Source organism: Caenorhabditis elegans, chromosome I (assembly GCF_000002985.6).
Source record: "Caenorhabditis elegans chromosome I".
NCBI classification, from domain to species: Eukaryota; Metazoa; Nematoda; class Chromadorea; order Rhabditida; family Rhabditidae; genus Caenorhabditis; species Caenorhabditis elegans.
In genome coordinates, this window is record NC_003279.8 from 7,075,412 (window position 1) to 7,094,930 (window position 19,519).

General features: G+C 38.1%; 5 protein-coding genes and 1 non-coding gene across 8 annotated transcripts; 1 reads left to right on the forward strand and 5 right to left on the reverse strand.

Moving 5' to 3' along the window:
* Positions 1 to 506: 506 nt before the first annotated feature.
* Positions 507 to 4,164, reverse strand: kin-14 (Tyrosine-protein kinase). The gene is made up of 9 exons (NM_059603.8): positions 3,853 to 4,164; positions 3,230 to 3,365; positions 2,811 to 2,940; positions 2,580 to 2,766; positions 1,685 to 1,735; positions 1,461 to 1,624; positions 1,263 to 1,410; positions 738 to 850; positions 507 to 684 (listed from the first exon to the last, which is right to left on the reverse strand). The coding sequence occupies exons 1-9, from the start codon at positions 4,025 to 4,027 to the stop codon at positions 532 to 534; spliced, it is 1,257 nt and encodes a 418-aa protein (NP_492004.1). The 5' UTR covers positions 4,028 to 4,164; the 3' UTR covers positions 507 to 531.
* Positions 4,165 to 4,456: 292 nt separating this feature from the next.
* Positions 4,457 to 6,109, reverse strand: mstr-1 (AN1-type domain-containing protein). Its single transcript, NM_001383296.2, has 4 exons — positions 5,939 to 6,109; positions 5,381 to 5,546; positions 5,230 to 5,333; positions 4,457 to 5,153 (listed from the first exon to the last, which is right to left on the reverse strand). Exons 1-4 carry the CDS (start codon positions 6,087 to 6,089, stop codon positions 5,005 to 5,007), a joined length of 570 nt encoding a protein of 189 aa, NP_001369930.1. The 5' UTR covers positions 6,090 to 6,109; the 3' UTR covers positions 4,457 to 5,004.
* Positions 6,110 to 12,618: 6,509 nt separating this feature from the next.
* nars-1 (Asparagine--tRNA ligase, cytoplasmic) lies at positions 12,619 to 14,651 on the reverse strand. 2 transcript variants are annotated; one of them, NM_001026234.8, is made up of 6 exons: positions 14,563 to 14,651; positions 14,125 to 14,520; positions 13,606 to 14,078; positions 13,379 to 13,553; positions 13,172 to 13,333; positions 12,619 to 13,126 (listed from the first exon to the last, which is right to left on the reverse strand). In NM_001026234.8, exons 1-6 carry the CDS (start codon positions 14,644 to 14,646, stop codon positions 12,779 to 12,781), a joined length of 1,638 nt encoding a protein of 545 aa, NP_001021405.1. In that variant the 5' UTR covers positions 14,647 to 14,651; the 3' UTR covers positions 12,619 to 12,778. The 2 variants fall into 2 exon arrangements, 1 of the variants encoding a protein (NP_001021405.1); NR_002344.1 differs by lacking the exons at positions 13,172 to 13,333; positions 13,379 to 13,553; positions 13,606 to 14,078 and having other exon boundaries at positions 12,779 to 13,088; positions 14,222 to 14,520; positions 14,563 to 14,646.
* A 677-nt stretch (positions 14,652 to 15,328) lies between these two features.
* nduf-6 (putative NADH dehydrogenase [ubiquinone] iron-sulfur protein 6, mitochondrial) lies at positions 15,329 to 15,950 on the forward strand. The gene is made up of 3 exons (NM_059606.10): positions 15,329 to 15,471; positions 15,520 to 15,699; positions 15,745 to 15,950. The coding sequence occupies exons 1-3, from the start codon at positions 15,331 to 15,333 to the stop codon at positions 15,844 to 15,846; spliced, it is 423 nt and encodes a 140-aa protein (NP_492007.1). The 5' UTR covers positions 15,329 to 15,330; the 3' UTR covers positions 15,847 to 15,950.
* prpf-4 (Serine/threonine-protein kinase PRP4 homolog) lies at positions 15,898 to 19,127 on the reverse strand. 2 transcript variants are annotated; one of them, NM_001263462.5, is made up of 8 exons: positions 18,974 to 19,126; positions 18,287 to 18,930; positions 17,911 to 18,048; positions 17,440 to 17,860; positions 16,804 to 17,355; positions 16,509 to 16,753; positions 16,372 to 16,461; positions 15,898 to 16,160 (listed from the first exon to the last, which is right to left on the reverse strand). In NM_001263462.5, exons 1-8 carry the CDS (start codon positions 19,098 to 19,100, stop codon positions 16,050 to 16,052), a joined length of 2,328 nt encoding a protein of 775 aa, NP_001250391.1. In that variant the 5' UTR covers positions 19,101 to 19,126; the 3' UTR covers positions 15,898 to 16,049. The 2 variants fall into 2 exon arrangements, with proteins under 2 accessions (NP_001250391.1, NP_001431043.1); NM_001444126.1 differs by having other exon boundaries at positions 15,898 to 16,461; positions 18,974 to 19,127.
* On the reverse strand, positions 16,173 to 16,307 carry F22D6.16. Its single transcript, NR_003380.1, has one exon. It is a non-coding gene; the product is annotated as a small nucleolar RNA F22D6.16 (small nucleolar RNA).
* Positions 19,128 to 19,519: the final 392 nt, after the last annotated feature.

A 19,519-nucleotide genomic window follows, 5' to 3' on the forward strand; every position in this document is an offset into this window, starting at 1 on the left:
GAAAACTTAATTTTTCTGGCCATAATTTTTCATATATGATTCAAAGTCAAAAATCACTTCTGCTAAGATCATATTCTGATCAGAGATAAATTAATGGAAAAAGGGACAACTAACAATTAAATTTCGATAACTATAGTTGAACTGTGTTTGAGACAATTAAAGAAAAACTAGAGGCTATTTCTTTTTGGATTTTTCATATTCTCCGTTCATTTTTTCCAAGTTTGCTGAAGTTGTTGTGACCATATAAACATCATAATCTTTGGACATGTTCACTGTAACAGTTTTGTTACAATTCATAAACCAAACTAGACTAAGACACTTGTTCTATCAATTTACCTCCATTAACCTCTATTCTCCTGATATTCTTTTCTTTCTTGCCATCCGATGCCTATTTGCCAATAACCACAAGCGGACGTCTAATCGAATTAGTACTTACTGCGGAATGCAAACAATACGAACATAAGAAGAACATAAGTAGAATTAACAGAAATTAAGAGAAAAAGAAAGAAATGGACCAAATGCTTTATTGTTTCAACGTTTCATTTTCATACTGAAGCTAACATCCGACATTGGCATTGAGAGGTCTTTAAGCTTATGATGCACAGTCTTCATCGTGGCACGATCCGATGGAAGTTTCGCCCAGCATTGTTTCAAAGCGATTTCAGAAATGGTTGGTGGGGTAGTCTGGAAGTTACAATATGATTTTTGTCTTCATCGCTGAAGCATTTAAAAATTACCTCAGGAAAAGTCATTCTGTAATCATCGCAGAAGATCTTGGCTCTCGTAACTAAGTTTGTCATTCCCGGATATGGATCAGCTCCATCTGCATATATCTCCCACATGAGCACTCCTGAAACATAGTTTCTATTAACTTACGAGCTAGCAAGGTTACATTAATTCTATTCAAAAATTGAAATGATAGAAGATTTCGATTGAATTAACTGGTTTAACTATTTTGAGAGTTTTTTAAAAAAGTTTTTCAGTTGTTGTAGATTTGAAACTACCACTATGTGAGCTTTCCAAATCATCCAATTGGGTATAATTAATAAAGTATGGAATTAGGATAAATGTGCCTCCAGGCCACCACTGGGGAATCCTTCTTGTCTCTTTACACGCCCTACCGTATGCTTCGAGTATTTGTCACACATTTTTGCCCGCCGTGCTTGTCCTGGTAGCAGTGGGTCGACCCACTTCTACTTCTATACTCAAGGAGCATTTCATGCTATATCATAATGCTACAAACATTAAAAAAAACAACTCACCAAATGCCCAAACATCACTTTTCAATGAATACAATTTATCCTGCATAACTTCCGGAGCCAACCATTTCACTGGTACCTTATCGAGTGTGTCATCATGCATTTCAGTTCGTTTGTCATCCGAAAGACCAAAATCCGAAATTTTAATTTGCTGAAAGCATCGTTCATGAGGCAAAACGCTCAGCTCTATAGAAAACTAACATCGGTGATCGAAAGTAAACAATTTCTGGCTGCAATATCACGATGAAGACATTGTTTTTTCTCAAGATATGCAAGACCATCGGCTGATTCAATACAAAAACGAAGACGTTCGGAAAGTGTCGTTTTCCCTTTGTTCTTACGAAGAAATGAAAGAAGTGATCCATCTGAAATTGGGAAACACATTAATTAAAAATATTCTGGTTAGAGGTCGTTATAAAACTTACGTGGGCACATCTCCATTACAATCATTAGTGGATGAGCATCTACTGCCAAACCTACAAGTAGAGATCTTGTATGAATAATTTCAACATAAATCATAACCAAGTATCATAACTTCAAGAATTTTTATAGCCTTAAAATTTTCAGTTAAAGTTTCGTTAAATTGACAAACTTTTGTAGATTGTTTTCGTTGTTTTCGTTACTGAAAATGTAAGCTTCTCAAAGGCAGTTTTCAAAAATGTCCCCTCCATATTGCTTTCAAAGTCTTTTCACATGATCAAATCCAATTCATAAATTCATTTATCTTCCTGTCCACTCACGCACAACTTATTCTAAACAATGATAAATAAACAAAAACAAATTAGAAAATAAGCTCATGAACTCGTCATGTAATCTGAACTATTCTATTACGCCTCTTATTCCAGAGGTATAGAATTTCCCGTCGTTATTTTAGCAAGTGTATGGAGTTATATGATTATGAAAAATTAGAATATTGTACTTCTAACAGTGTTTGTAATCTCTCCAAATATAAAAGGAAAAGCGCCATTTTTTCAATTTTTCAAATGCTTTTCAATCTCAGCATTTGGGTCCAGCCTCTTGCCCAAGTCTGGCCCACAACTATTAATTTAAATTGCTAGGGCAAAAGTTGATCTTACAATAAGATAAAAAATTTGGAAAATTTGAGTGGGACGCTGGAGCCAAATGCCGAGGTTTGAAACTTCTAAACTACGTTTTTCTCCGTAATTTCCTAAAAGCTTTGAGTTTACTTTACTCGAAAAGATATCAAAAAATATTCTGTGAGGCATGTCTCTCAACAAGTTAGTGTAAGATTATAAGTAGGTTCAGGACTGGAAATACGGTATATATTACAAAAACTGAGTACTGTAGTTTCAAACTTACCAACTTTTGGAAGATGTTTGACGATTATCTTACCAATAATCCGAACAATATGTGGATGTGAATACTTTCTCATAAGCCTTGCTTCTTTCATAAAAGCAGCACGAGTATCTCTTGTCATTTGGCATCTCATCGTCTTCACCGCAGTTTCCACTTTTCTTCCTCCAATCTCACATTCAGCAAGTGAAACCTTGAAGAAAATCATGCAAATTTTAAATATCAAAAATCTCTTACTTCTCCAAAAGCGCCTTCGCCGAGTTTTTTGATGAAAATGACATTTTCATGACTGATAATCCAATCGGCTTTTCCAATCGGATACTTCAGTTTGACTCCGGATGTCTTAGTAATCGGTGTGCTAGTCGTCCTATAAGATCAGTTCAAATTAACAAAGTTTCCCAGATGAAGCCCGTTGGTTTTTTGCGCAAATCTTTTGAATTGATTTGGATAAATCATTTTTCTTTAAACTTTGGTATTAGTTTTCTGACTTATCAAGTAAAAATTGAGTTTTCAAATATAAGGTTATAACATACATCTACGCATCAAAAAGAAAATCTTATTTTCCTGAATAATGTCAAAACTGCAACTCATGGGCAAGGAGAAATTGGAGACGGATGTGAGTGCAGTAATCGCGTAATCAACTCTCTAAAACATACATATGCCATTGAACAAGTTGATCAATACTCTTCTCACGATGTCCCTCAAACCAAAAATTCTCTCCAGTATCCGAATTGACCGCAATATTGTGAAGTTTTCCGTCATGACGTACCGACAATATCATTGACATTTTTCCTGGGAATTACATTTTCACTGTTGAGCTGTTTCAATCAAATAATCACTTTTTTTTTGCGTGCGACCTTCAATTCGAAGAACATGACTCAATTGTTTCCAGAATAAGGATTTCGGTTCACTGACAACGAAATTTGGCGCTGTTTGGCAGTTACAGTTAAGTTACAATATTTGGATCTTAGCACGAACGAAACTTTGTCAGCTACAGTAACCGGTTGTATTACGTGGCCGCTCGGCCATCCGGATGATCATCCTCAAAAAACTATGAAATCACTTCCAAGACCATTGTCGGCAAGTTTCAAAAATATCTGTCGTGAAAAACCAAAGATAAATCGTTGGCCGAGCTTTTGATCTTTCTAGGCCATCTAGCAAAAACCGCAGTGCTCGTAGGTACTGTAGCTGCAAAGTTTTTCACGCACCAAGACCAAATTCCGTAATTTTTTTGTAAGGAATCACAATTCATCACAGACAAATTAATTGTTCGCCTCACCATGTACTTCACTAGCGCGAAGCAAAAAAGAGCCTGGCTTCACAAGAAGCTCATCAGCATCCTGTCTCTGCAAAACTCCATGAAACCACTCATTGTTCTGTTTTTGTCCATCCGAATTTTCAGTCATACTGGACGTTGATGACGATGAATCTGTTGCATTTCCGTTCAATGACATCTTCCAGAGACTTCTTTCAATCAAATACAAAATTAAACAAAAATAAATTTTGTTTGTCCGCGGGTCGACAAATTACGAACTTTTTTCTTTTGCCACGTATGTTTCCAAAGTCGACACGTTGGTTTTATACGTGCCCAAAAATAAAATCCAATTTAAATTTTAGTACACACTTTATTTCATTGGAAGAAAGAAAGAGAGAAGAGAAAGAAAGGAGACACAAATATTCACTCATTGCATAAGCTTTCACTCTCTCCCACTATATGTACATTTGAAAAGCAGCGCCAAATTTGAAAAATTCCTAGGTTTTGCGGGAGAAAGAGGTTGATTTCGTGAATTGAATAGCATGATCTAATAAATTTTGGGTGGTGTGAAGAAATGATGAAAAAAAAGATGAGAAACTCTCCTCCCCGTCATCTTTCCCCGAGCAATGTCACCAAAACGTTTTATGTATTGTTGATTTTCAAGTTTCACAAAAACGAGCATTATTTTGAAAATTGAAGGGGAAAGAGGAAAAGAGAAAGCCAGGGGAAAATATACACTAGAAACATTGTGGTAAATTTCCAGTTTTACTGAAAAAATACGCACATCGAATCCAAGACAAATAACAGTCGGAATATAAGTCAAATAAGCAAATGTTTGCAAGATTTGCTCACAAATACACTACGAGTTGGTTCAATTCGTAACACGGTGTGTACAGTACAAAATGAGAGACGAATCAACTGATCGCCAGGAACGGAAATCAGTTGACCCAGATACAGTATGAAGTGGACAAAAGAAAGAAGGTGCATGTAATGTAAAAGAGGGGTGTGGATAGTCTATGAGATGTGACAAAAAAAAAAGAAAAATAGAGTAAATTGATATTCGGTGTATAAAACACTGCGCTTCGGACTAGTTGTAAGGATGTTCGGGAAAGGAGCGTTACAAATTGATGACGATCATGCTCGCGCACAACACCGAGAAGAAGCAGCAAAGGGTTTTCAAATTCTTTGAACTTTATCCGACACGACGACAGGATTATTTTTTCTGATGGTTTCACGTTCCATCGTCTTGTAATCGAACTGACAGTTGTGCGCTTGGTCGTATCGATGATCACCACAGTACAATCCTCCACATCTACACGAGAAACCTGAAAAAACACAATTATCATTGGCTGAATTCCGCTTTTAAAAAATTCTAAGAATTTGAATTGCAGTAACACTAACCAGTAAGTCCAACCCGTTTTTTACACATATGGCATCTATTTGCTTTTTTCACCGGGACAGGAACGTCTACAGTAATTGTCGTTGGCGCAGTGCTTTCCGCAACCCTGGAAAATGTTTCATTCGAGATAATCGATGTTAAGAATCAACTCACGTCACCGAATCATCATTAATTTGGTCACAAACGTTGATAATATCTTCGCAGTCCATCTTCGCCGTTTCATCGGACACGCTGACAGCTGCTTTCATGCACATATCCACACTTGAAGGCTCAGATTTAAGGGCTGAAGATGTGGCGGCCATCGATGAAGGAGAAACAACTGAAAAATGAAATCAGTGAGTACACCCCAGTGCCGTCACATATTACATCAACCAGTCATGAGGCCAGCCGATAACATGATTGGTCAGCGATCAGTTGATTTAGTCATTTCGAAACTAAGCGGAACATTATAAATTTCAATTCTTTTTTTCAAAACGAATTCAAAAATGATTTCCTCTAGGCTCAACGCATTAATAATACATACTTTCATGGATTAGTCATATCTCTTTCGCGCCAATATATGCAAAATATTTTATGAAAGTGAGTGTGACATCTACTATCTAGCATTAAACTTTTCCTCTGGTCTTTTTGAAAGGAACTAAGAAGTTGCCATATATTGATTTCATAATAGAAGCCTTCAATTAAAAATACGAATTGTTTAAAACTACTCACCAGGAGAAGTCAGCCTCACAGTGTCTTGCTGGCGTTTCAGGGTGTTCTTGAAGCACTGGGAACAGTAACCTTCCGTTGCCGATGCGCCGAAAAATCCACATCCAGCACGGCAGGAGGGAGCGGTCTGAGCTTGTTGTTGTTCGTTCTCCATTGGTGGACCTGAGCGACGCCCTGCAGAAAATTGAGAATATTATTAAATCATTTCAAAATTGAAGATAAGAAAGAAAATCGATGCGAAACAAAGTACATATGTGATATCGGCGAGAAAACAGTCGCTGTAACAAAGAAACGAAACGACAGCAGCGGAGACATAAAAGACGTCACCATGTGATCTCTTCAGAAAGGCTATATTTCGAACACGTAGGCACTTTGTGTCATTTCAATCGATTTGAAACGAACTTTCACCGCCTGCTCACGACGTATGTCTTTTACATCAATAAAAAAGTGGGCGCCAGAGAAAACTTCTCTAGAAAACATGTACTCCAGTTTTAGTTAGAACCCTTCAAAATGGCAGTGCGCTCCCATTGATTAACGCCTCCGGGCAGGTGGAAACGAAATCAGAGAATTCATCAAGTGGAAAATTGCAAATTTTCAGACCGAAACTCACGTCTATACATTGATATGATGAAAGGATAAAGCAGGAGTGAGTTAGTCTAGTCAAAGTGCGAAATAAATTTTTTTTCGACGGAAAAGTGAAGGGTAGATTGAAATCGATTGATAACAGAAAAAAATTACGAAAGGTTTTTGTCACGCGAAAAATGGTGAATTGAAAGTATTTTAACACGAGAAATGCACTCGGGGTGAAAAGGACAGCGCAGTCCCTCATCTCTGTCGCCACTACCACCATCATCGAGTATAAGCAACTCTCATATGACCGAACACGATGGAGGAGAGGCAGGTCACAAGGTGAAATGCAGTAAAGAACCACCAGTGAGAAGAAAAAAGGGGCATTCGACAAAAGTGTCTGAACCGACTTAGAGCGAAGGGCGCACGTCACGCGAAAAGCGATAGACTTTCTCTTCTACGCTCTCACATACGCACACAGACATACACAAACTGAAAAATAGTGAAAAAGAGAAAGAAGGAAAGACCCCTTTCCTCTCTCTTTCCTTTCTTCCTTGTATTACGCCCGCTCTTGCCATCCTTTCACGGAAAGCACTTTTCTTCCACAAAAATGATTCATCCAAAAAAAAAAAGAAATAAGACACTCTATTTGAGATTTCAATTTTAAATCTTTGTGTTCACAACAAAAAAAACAAATGAAATTATAACATTCCGCAAACTGAGGATAAAGGTAAAAACGACTGAATTTGAAGCTTAATTATATTTAAATTCATAAATGAAACCCCGAATGTCTATTCAACCCTCGTCAGCGACATTAATTTGGAGATGACACAGAGAGGAAAGGGGAACAAAGAAAAATCTTTGTCTCCCAATGGGAATCGATTTCAAACGCTGAAGAAGAGGAGAGGGAATGGCAGCCGGTGGGGGCTGCTGAATGGTGAAAAAGAGAAAACCGATCAATAGAATAAACAACACTGCCCCATAAAGATAAAAACGTACTAAAAATGTTCTTAGATGATTACAGGTTCAACAGAAATAAAGTATGCGACAGTTTCATACATGCCATTTCTCACGTGACAACGACGCAACACAGCGTGCCCCAAAGGCACGCATCTCACAACCAGACAGCTGCCTTGTCGCCGTACACTGCCGCAGTCCTAGCGCATGATCGAGCGCCGGGTCTCGTTTTCTCTAGTTGCGTCGTCGCCGCACGGGACAAATTTACATCCCTTCACTAGTACTACTGAAAATCGAATTTTTGACAGGTGAGCGCTATTAAACTTGTTGAGTCGATTACTACACTCCATCTAAAAAATACTAACGAATCAAGACACCCACTCATGTGGTACTACAGTCCGATTGACTGATAAGCGTGATAAGATACCATCGGCGAATTGGGACGACGACCAACGCTTTCTTCATTTCTTATTATTCGACTTAGATGGAGGAAAAAGAAGGGAAAATGAGAATTAAAATCCATGTGTAATACTCAAAGACATTTGAAAACTGTAGCTTTTGATAAAGAAAACAACCAATAACATTTTTGTTATACAAGAGTCGCACACTCCAAAATATTTGAGAAATAGAAGCATACACTCAAGAAGAGCTGGTGGTCGAATAAAGACTTAAAATGGGCGTGGCTGAGTGACTAACGACGCAGAGTGCATCATCATCGTCCGAATAGTGCACTCTCAACCCTTTCAGCCGCCCGAAAAGTTCATTCAGATTGGCTTCCATGCAGCGCACCGGGCGTCGACCTTATAGTACACATCACAAGGAAACGAGATCTAGGGAGAACAAGAAACGGAGAAGAGGAGAAAATAAGTCTCAAAACGCATGAGAATTGAAGATGACTAGAGAAAAATAACTCTCAAGGGTCTCTTGAACCATACAAATGTGTGAATTTTGGTTAAAATAGCTTAAAAGAACAACACGACGCATCAAACAAAACAATTCACATCGACTTTGGTTCGAATGATGTCGAAAAAAATCGATGCACCGAAGGTTCCCGATCGTTCGAATTATTTCGAAATTTCATAAACGAACGAAAGGAAAAGAGGCGATGTGGCAAATGCATGAATATTTATGGATAAATATAACAAAAAGAAAATTAATTTCGCATTTATGGATTTGAAAGACGCAATGTTCCTATTTCGAAAAAAACGTATCTGTGTAATCGATTAGAAACGTCTCGAACAATCTTAAGATCTATTTGTTAACTATCGGATTGCAATGAATGACGAAATACGCAAAAAATCAGAGAAAATTCGTGAATCAGACTAATGTTACTTGAATTTAGCTTATTTGATTTTTTGTCTGATTGAATGCGCAAATTTTTACGTCAAATCAGAAAAGCAGCTGACATAAATTAATTCGAAAAAGGGAACATATATTTTTGAGAAAGCAATCGCTATATAGGACAATAGAGACATCCGATTATATTTTTTACACTGAAAATATTATTTAAAAAACCTAAAGAGACTGAGTGGTTTTAAAAAAATTGGGGAAACTGGCTGGTTGGAGGGAGCAACTACTGAATGGTGTGGTGTACACGTGGAGGGGAATCACGAAAAATGGAGGAGAGTCACCAACGCGACCCGTCGTTGTGGTTGAGAATGACTGACTGACTGGCAAGACCCAGGCAGGCACCCACCACCGCTGCTATCGACCGACATCACACGATGACAATTTGAGTACGCGACGCGGCCGCGACGCAGCGCTCTGTTGAACAAACGGGCCATATTGGCTGAGGCAGACAATCAGAAGACACTGTTATTCTGGTCTGCTTGGAGAGAAAAAGAAAATAGGTAATTCTGGTTTGGCTCCACAGGACACTGCGTCGTCATCGCCGCCGGCGACTATCTATTCTGTTTCGTTTACTTGTCAGCTGACTTTTTATTACCGAATGTTCGATTTTAGTTTCGGAAGGCCGTTTCCCTGATCGATGTTTCTTTTTATCTTTTGAATTGATGCATCAAGATTTTCTTTCTCCGAATAGAAAACAAAAACTCATACGCTATGTGATCAGCTAAATTTAAGTGATGAAAGAAAACGTGAGGATTGTCATAATCAATAATACAATCCACTCTTCTTGACGTTTTTCAAAGTCTAACTTGGTTCATTCGCTACACGTGTTCTCGAATGCGCACGTCGTTCAGATCCTGTTATTTTCAGTCGTCACTACCGAGGAAGTGACTCACAAGCAATCCCCTCGAGTGAGCTTCGTCTTTTTCCCTTATCCTCTTCGTTTAGCATGTACTCGTCTTTTCTCAGAAAACTGACTTATGCCAACTCTTTTTCAGCTGCGTTTCAGCCTAGCCCAAGTCAGTAGAAAACTGCTCACGCACAACTAAAACAGGAGCTGCCTTTTTCACTTCTCAAGATTTTTCTAATAATGAGCTCCTGTAGTGGTCTAGAAAAGAGAAGAAAACATGAGCAAGTCAATACCAGAGGAATTTTCATACGAGAATAAGACCTCATCATCAAATTTTCGGTGTTTTTGTATGAGCGATATTCTATAATCCTCAGAAAGAGAAACGATGAGTTGAAAATTATTTTAAAACACTTTGAACGTATTAAAATTCGAATGAATATGGACAAATATTAGAATAATTCTCGAATTTGAGGAAAATATGAGGATATTGAACTGGATTGATAAAAGAGGGAGATAAACACAAGTTGTTCAATTTTTTTTAAATTGAAAATTCACATCGACTTCAGTCGAGAAATAAAGTGAAAAGGTCAGAAGCTCCTAAATAGCAGTTAGATTTAAGGCCAAAAAGGTTCATGGTGATCGATTAGGACATATTAGAGCCGTGGAACACACAAATGGACGACCTTTGAAGAGGTTCGACACAACAAGGGGACAGGTAGCGACCCCGAGTTGGGCCCCTGCTTGTTATCCGAACATGAGAGGCGAGCAAATATTCAAACACCCAATGGATGGAAGAAGCCAAACGAAGGCGAGAAAACGAGATCCAGACAACAACGGGAATCAATGGGAAAGATGGAAAAGAGCGGAAGAGGCGGAAGAAGGACAAGTCGAATTGGACGGAGGATGGAGAGAAAAAGAGGTTATTTATCGGCGATGTTGATCATAAGACGGGTCCGACCTATTAGCTTTGAGATTTACGCAACGTCGAGCCGAAGGTCGTCTCTCCCATTCCCTTCGATAACTAGAAGATGCTCTATTTTTGTTCCTCAAAGTTTTCTATTTATTTGAGATTTTTCTTTTCGTCGCATTCGAAAGTTTTACTAGTTTTCCGTGTACACAACGCAGGGTATTTCTGTATTCCCGTTGCCATTCCCGCACTGAAACGACCCGGCATGTCAACAATTGAACGATTTAATTTTTAAGTTCGCATTCAAGTTAGGCTATCAAATGAAACTCTAGAAACTAGAATATTATAGAAAAAATACGATCGCACTTGAAATGTGGCGGCCGCAGTGCAAATGAAATCGTGGGAGGGGCTTAAAAATAGCGGAGTGTCGTTGCGTCGTTGTTTATTTTTGTGCGATCGTATTTTTCTATAATAGCAGGGTTCAATTAATGTAAAAAATCAATAGTGACGTTAAACTGGACACTTGAAATGGGAATATTGAGAGAGGAAACGTAAAAAGACACCACAATGATAAAATAAAACTTGAATAACTTTTTGGACAAGTTCTAGGCGGAAAAAGCAGGTTTAAAAGCAAAAAAATAATTAAGAAAATGAATTCGAAATTGAAGTAAACGAAAAAGTTCAAATGAGTATTTGCAAGATCTCACCGCGACAGACAGGAGTACGGTAACAGTCATTTTATATGTGCGAATTCAGAAAAAAAATCAATAAAATGTTTTGACTATTGTTTCCTGTTATTTTGTATATTTTTGAAGCAGAATCAAACTGTTTTATTGAAAAAAAAAAACGCAAAATTTCACAAAATAAGATTTCAGAAAATACTATATTTGCATTTGAAAAGGCTGTCGACTTGCGTGCAATTTTTTTGCAAAAAAAAATAACAGGTTGTTATGGATTCTAACATTAAACGGAATTGGAACACCACTAAAAACAAGACTCGAAGTGGACTGAAAATAAGTCAGTAAACAAGGGCATCGTACTATTTTTGTTTTTAAAATAGACTCCAACTGAGATGACAAAATTTTACTTTAACAAATATTTTGATAACAACATCAGACAGTTTTTAGAATGCTATACTATGTACGAAAAAGAGTAAAGAAAAAAGTTGAAGCCCTAGAGAACGGACATGAAAATTGCGAAAAGAAAACGGCGAAAACTCGAAGCTTTTATTTTTTTTTTCTGTTTCCCAGCTTTTTTATTCGTGGACACACAAGAACGGTCGTCAATGAGAAAAAATAAGATGTGAAGGGAACTCGGCTGTGTCAGCAACCCAATCACACAAATGTTTCCTGTTTTCAATGTGATTACATCATGCATTGGATTGGAAAGTGAATCGATTGGTAGATGACAGGGGGCAGGGCAGACTCGATGCAATCGCTACATTTAAAAAAAACTCGATTTAGATGACATATGACGCCGTCCTCGCACCTCGTCACTGGACATGTAATTCAGAATTGGTAAATGTTTCAATTTCGCAATTCGATTTCAAAAAGTCAAAATTTCATCTTTAATTTTTGATGCCTGCTTAGAAGTAAAATACTTTAACCAAACAAATACTATCTTATTTCGTTGAAAACATCACGCGTGATTGAGTGAGTGATATCATGAAGTGCGATAGAATTTGTAAAAGCATAGAGAACTAACTCAAAAAGAGAACAATTTATCGTTGAAGCGGTACTTGTTGGAGCCCATGGAGGGAAATTCGGTCGTTTTCCGGTGGCAGGTCGTCCCCAAAGCATTGGGGAGCGCCAACGGTTCAAAAGAGCACATACACTAGGGCGCACTGCGGGAGGCGCATAGCTGTGTGCTCATACAAGTCAGCGATGCTGAGCAAACAGCCGCCAGACGGGTGAGGGGACGTGGCTGGTTCAATGGGAGCTCTAACTCGTTCTATTTTAGCTTTTGCAGTAGTCGTAGCAGTCGTTATTTATGTACAAGTCAGTGAGTCTGAAAGAAGAGGGCCAATGACCGTTAACCTAATAAATTTGAATGTGTCACCAACACATATTTATGCTCATGCTTAGATTAAACAATAATATTATCAACGGAAAAGAACGATATAAAACAAGACAGATAAGGCCAATCGGTGTAAGCTTGGCTGAAACGGGGAACAAAAAAACCAATAGGCAATAGAATATGGGGAAAATAGATCAGTTTACGGAGCACATCTGCCGACAAATCTCGGGTACAAACAGACGTCGCGGATGTGGTTGGTGTCGGTCAACCAGCAGATGAAACGCTCCAGTCCCAATCCATATCCACCATGTGGTACACTTCCGTATTTCCGTTGATCCATGTACCAGTAATAGTTTTTAGAGTCAAGTCCTCCTTTCTCAAATGCAGCCAACAACTGATCTTCCTTCCAGATACGCATTGATCCTCCAACGATTTCTCCAACTCCTGGCATCAAAAGATCTACGGACTCGGTCAACTCGTTATCGTCTGCACAGCGTGGCATGTAGAAGGCTTTGATTCCATGTGGGAAACGGTTGAGAAGAATTGGCTGAAATGAACAATACAGTTAGATAAAAATAAAAGGAACACTCACCACTCCAATGGTATCAGTCATTCTTCTCTCAGCAGCTTCAGCAATATCTTCACCGTACACAAACTTTTCTCCCATCTCGTTGCGAACATCATTCTTCTGAAGCCATTCGATTGCTTCCTTGTATGGCATTCTCTTGAATGGTCGGGCTGGTGCCTTATATCCCTAAAATTACAGATATTAAAATGATTTTATGTATAATAAACCAACCGGGTTCACGAACTCGATCAACGATTTGGTGACTGGATCTGCAAGAAGCCGATCAACAGTATCACAAACAAGAGCCTCAATGCGATCCATAAGTTGATCGAAAGTGATAAAAGCGCATTCAGCCTCAACGTGTTGATACTCTGACAGATGGCGACGAGTTCTCGATTTTTCGGCTCTGAAATTTATTTTTGAATACTAGTGTTCTAAAAAAATGTCAAAAAACCTACCTGTACGACTGTGAAATACAATAAACATCACCAAGAGCAGCATTGCAAGTCTCCAAATAAAGTTGAGAAGATTGTGTCAAGTATGCAGGCTCTCCATAATAATCAAGCCCAAAGAGAGTGGAACCACCCTCAACTTGTGTTTGCACCAAAGTTGGAGGAGCAACTTCAGTATATCCAGCAGCAAAGAAATGATCTCTCATTGCACGAGTAGCTGCAGCGCGAATACGAAGAATTCTTGATGCATTCTCTCCACGGATGACAAGGTGGCGGTTATCAAGCATCACATCGACTCCAGCGCTTTCGTTGAGAACGTTGTCAATTCCTCCAGCTGGTGCTTTGCCAATAACCTCCCAATAGTCAACGGTAAGCTCGTGACCATCAGGAGCGGATTTTCCATCGGGAAGTGCCTTGATAATTCCATAAACTTGAACAGAAGTCTCTGTTGAGAGAGTAACAGCATCATAACTTTGACACTGGAAAACGAAACGATTATAGTTGATCTTTGAAACTATTTCATACCAACTTATCGTTCAAAACACATTGAAGGAATCCATAACCGTCTCTAAGAACAAGGAACATGAGTGACTTTCCTTGACGACGAAGACGATGTACCCAGGCTTTGATTGAGACTCGTTGATCGCGATGCTGCACAGATTCTCCAATCTTGATAACCTTAGCTTCTGGAAGAGACTTGTCAAGAGAAAATGTAATCTTCTTGGCTTCTTCGAGAGCAGCATGTTGAGCCTCTTCGGCTTCTTTCTCCCTACAACCAGCTTTCTCCAGCTTTTTCACTTCAGCTTCGTATTTTTTCACTGCCTTTTTGATAGCAGCTTTCGCTGCTGGTTCCCACGATTCCCCTTCCTCTGACTTTTTCTTCATCAAGAACTCGCCCGAGTTTTTCGAAATAAGCATAGCCTGAAAAGTTTGTTTTTAGCAACTATATTTTTGTGTGCTAACCTGAACCAAAGTAGCCAATGGCTGAGCTTCTGTTCCGGGATGCTGATCAGATCCAGCATCGGTATCGATGTAAAGCTTGGACATGTCGACTGTAAATTAAGATATTTATGAAACAGTATACGGAGTTCCTAAAAGTTATTTTAAAATGTAGCAGAACTGAGCACAGAAAGTTACATTTAACGAAACAGAGATGAATAAATGTTTACTCATTCATTTTGAAAGACACACTAATCTGTACATTATAAAAAAGTAAAGAATTGGGAAAATCTGACGAAAATTCCAACAAAAGTGAGATTGTGCAATCGCACGAAACTGTCGTCAAGTTCAGTGTTTGCGTACTCCCCTGTCTTAACTCTTACTTTAAATTTATGCCTCCCTAGCTGAAAATCAAATCAATTTTAGACAATCTTAGAATAAACATGTATCCTATTTAAAATTTGACGGGTCAAATTAATTTATTCGTTCACAAATCACTCAGAAAACGATGTGGAAGATTCATTACGGTGCACAATGGTAATTCGTGTTTTTGACGCAAGCATTTCATTTGACGCCAAGTTGCGGGCGTTGAGAAACATCTTTTTAATTGACGTCAAATTTGTTTGAAAACAGATGATTAACAACAATTTGTCTAGTTTAAGTATAAAACAATGTTTGTTCATGTTTTATAAAGAAGGAAATTGTTACGGTTTTTACAATTATTTCTTCGTTGCTCTTTTATATTGAATTCAAAGTTGTATCGATTAATCATAATCACTGTTTGGTTTAGTAATGAACCGGCTTCTTCAACAGTCGGTTTCACGCGGACCTCTTGCCGTCCGAGCTTCTTCTACAATTACAACAAAGCCACCAACTCCGAATCAAATTACCAAAAACAATGCACAATTCGACAAGGTGACTCACACCGGACAAGTAAGTGTTTCTTATATAACTTTTCAAATAAAATAAGCACATTTTCAGGCGTGGGATCAATCTGATTATCGTCTTCAAAGATTTGATATTTCGAAGAAAAGCGTCAATCCAAATGTAGCAATGCATCTTATTGATCAACGCCCTCCAGAGGATTGCGGGGATAAGAGAGTTGTCTTCTGTGATGGAGGACATCCAGCTCTTGGACATCCGAAAGTATACATCAACCTTGTTAGTTTTTTTTTAACTTTTAATGTCACACTTTAATTTTTTCAGGACAAACCAGGAGTTCATGCTTGCGGATATTGTGGAAACCGATTCTATAACTCGCACGCCACGAAGGCAGAGGACATGAAGATCCAACACCTCAACTGCTAATTTGTCTAGCCTCTTGGTTTTATTTTTTAGTATGTATACAAAACAAGTAGCGAATTTACAATCATTTTCATTTAAAATTTCCATAATGAATCGAAAGATAACAAAAAATTTGCTGTCGAGGAATATGTATTTAAATATAGCATACATACAATCGAAATAGGAGAAGAGAAATTAGAGATCACCGAAAAAATTTGGGAAATGTATTATTTGATAGGTATGGTGAAGAATGGGTGTTTGAGAGCCTCATTGCAGGTTGTTCGTTTGCTTGGATCAAGAATCAGCATTCCATCGAGCAAAGTTCGGAACGCTTGTATCTGTGAAAATAAAAATGTAGTCATTATCCAATCAGCCATATCGAGAAAATTAACCGAAGATGAGCACCGCTAATGACATTTTATTTTCGCTCTTATAAAATCTCCATTCCAGAAAATTAACAAAGTGGAGAGGAACATAGAGCGGGGGTGAACCAGGGACATTTGGGTGGTCGACAATAGTCTAACCAGCTGCACTATAAGGTACACTAACCTGATCCATTTGGTCTCTGCTCAAACGTTGCCCGGCAATCAATTCTGATTCCAAATCGCGTGTCGGTTTCAAATTTGCAAGAACAGTAATCTGAAAACATAAAAATGTAAATACTTTGAGTTTTCAAATATACAAACCTTGTTTCTTTCTGTAACTTTGTCAACTTCTTGATACAAAAGATTACAGTTTACATCAAAGTGAGTATCTTTGAATTGCGATTTTCGAACCAATTTGTTGGGATATTTTCCTTTGACATCAGTGAACAATTTCAACATATGATTATTGGTTCGTCCTGGGAACATGATTTTTCCAGTGTAAACTTCATAGAGAGTAACTGCAACGGACCAGAGGTCAATTGCATAGTCATGACGGACTCCGAGCACTGAAAATTGTATTTTATTTCTGGGAACAAAATTTTAATTTAAAACTCACTAATTTCTGGTGCACGATAAAATCTAGAGACCAAGTATGGGGCCAATTCTTGTTCATTGACGCGACCAGCAGAACCAAAATCACAAAGTTTTAATGTTAGCTTCGACTCATTTACAAGAATATTATCAGGTTTAATATCAGCATGAACGAATTCCAACTTTTTGAGAAGACGCAGAGCCAGAAGTAGTTGTTGAGCATAACTTCGAACTGCCTTTAAATGTAATCCATCCTTCTGTCCGTATTTTTTCAAAAGTTCTCGTAGATTCATGCTCAAATTTTCAAAGACTAGACACAAGTGATTGTGATGCTTGAAAGTTCTGAACAGTCGAAGACAATGATATTTATCCTCCTTGTCAGCTTCATTCAATTTTCGAAGAACTTCAAGTTCACGGAGTCCTGTTTTGTACATAACTTCGTTGTTTCTGATAATCTTGACAGCAACAGTGTTTCCTTTTGTCTGATCATTGCATCGGCATACATTACCAAAAACACCAGCACCAGTGAAACCAACAACACGATAACGTGTGTCTAGGAGCTCTCCAATTCTTACGCCTGAAAATCAGAAAATTAAATATTTACTTTGGAAGATATAACAAGTAGACAAACTTCCTATATAAAATCAAAATTACAACTCACGATAGTATCCTTCTACATCATCCCAATTATCTTTCAAAGTGTCGTGTACTGCTCCACTATGCCCATCAATTGTTGTACTGTCTTGTGGAAGTTCCTCATTATCAGCGAACATATCGAATCCCGTATCATCTTCCTCTTGCTTTTTCTTTTTAGCTGCTTCGGCGGCGGCTTCTGCTTCCAATTTCTTTTTCTTCTCCTCTTCCTCCCGCTTTTCTTGCTCTTTCAATTGAGTATGCCAGTCTTCTCTGTATTCTTCATCTTTTCCTCTTTGAAGTACTTCGTCTACATTATGTTCATCTGCATCTTTCATGTGAACCATTTTATCTCGAAGACCAGAGAAGAAATCAGTTGGAGTGTCATTATCCGATTGAATACTTACTGGAGTCGATGCTCCACTCCCTTGCTCGCTTCCGAATCGGGTCTGAAATTTTCAAAATTATTGTCTAACCGATTTTTTTCTATTTATCTTACAGATTTTATCAGATCTTTTGCTTCAGCCAGTTTGCGATCGTCTTCATCATCTTCCGAATCGGAGCTACTGTCTTCTGATTCGTCAGTCTTTTTGTCTCCGATTGTATCACTTCTTGGAGTACTGCTATCACGCGGAGTCTGTAAAAACATAAAATATCTGTAAACAATTTATCTTTTAGAAAGATAGACTAATTTTTGATCGATACGTTCAAAAATGGGCTCGATTGGATTTGAATATGGTTCTTGCATTCAATCCGAACATATAAAGGTATTAAGGTGTCCGATAAAGCTTTTAAATATAACAAAAATCAAAATTGAGGTATTGAGATACATTGTGAATAGAACTAAAATTTTCAGAAATTGAAGAATAACTCACATTTTCTTCAGTATGCCCTTCAATCTTCTTTATAATTTGAATTCGTCGCTTTCTTGCCGCTTCAATTTTCTTCTGTTCATCATCAGAATCAGAATCCAAATTCCACTCAACATCCTTTGACTCATCTTTTCTCTTCCCATCCTCTCTTTTTCTATCCGAGTCACGTCTTCTATCAGGACTTCTTCTATGACGATCCTCTCTTCTTCCATCTCTGTCACGACGATCTCTGTTGTTTCTGAATCTTTCTGGTGTTCTATCTCTACGACGATTTCCTTCATGAGCACGCGGATCTCTTCTGTTATCTTCTCTTTTTCTCTGAATCAATCTTCGTTCTTTACTAAGTGATCGATCTCTTCGTTCAGCATCTCGTCTTTCTCGCAATTCACGATCCCTACGTTCAGCACTTTTTGAGCGTTCCCTTCTAGGAGGATTTCTGAGTTCATCTTCATTGTTTCGAGATGATTCTTTTGCTTCTTTCTTTTTAGATTCGTCTTTTTTAGTATCGACTTCTTCTAAAGTTCTCTTTTTTGCTGGAGGACCATCATTTTCCATTTCAACTTCTTTTTCGCGTTTATGTTTTTTCTCCTTCTTATGCTTCTTATCCTTTTTGTGTTTTTTCTCTTTCTTATGCTTCTTCTTTTTATCTGTAAATAAAACTAATTATTTGAAACAATTTAATATTCTCACCTTTTCCAGATCTTTCCGAATCAGTCCTTTGTCTCTTCTCAACCTCGGAATCCGATGCCTTCTCATCTGAAGACGTTCCAACATCGGATTTCACTTCCCCATCCTCTTCAACACGATTGTCCTCCATTTCGATACTCGATCACCGGCGTTTTTCTGAAAATTTTCAAATTGAGATTCACATGTTCTGCCGCTTTCCTCATGCACACTTTCAACCCCCAGCCTAACTGAGCCGCAAGCGAGAAAATATTTTCAGCTGATACCGGGTCACAAGATGACGTTTCCTCATAAACTTCTTGGAGAGTGGCGGAAGAAGGTGCGCAAAAGACATTTATCTTAAAATAATATTGAGCGAAAAGAGGAAGATCAGAAATAAGGGAAGAAAACTCAAAGTTAGATCAAGGCTAAAAGTTTCCAAGTTAAAAAGTTTCGTCATTGTGTTGCTTTGACGCCGCTTTCCGAAAACATGGATTGATAGAAGCTTTTTCTTCGAAAAAACTAAAATTTAAAAATATCTTGTTAAATAATATTCAGAAAATAAATAGCAAA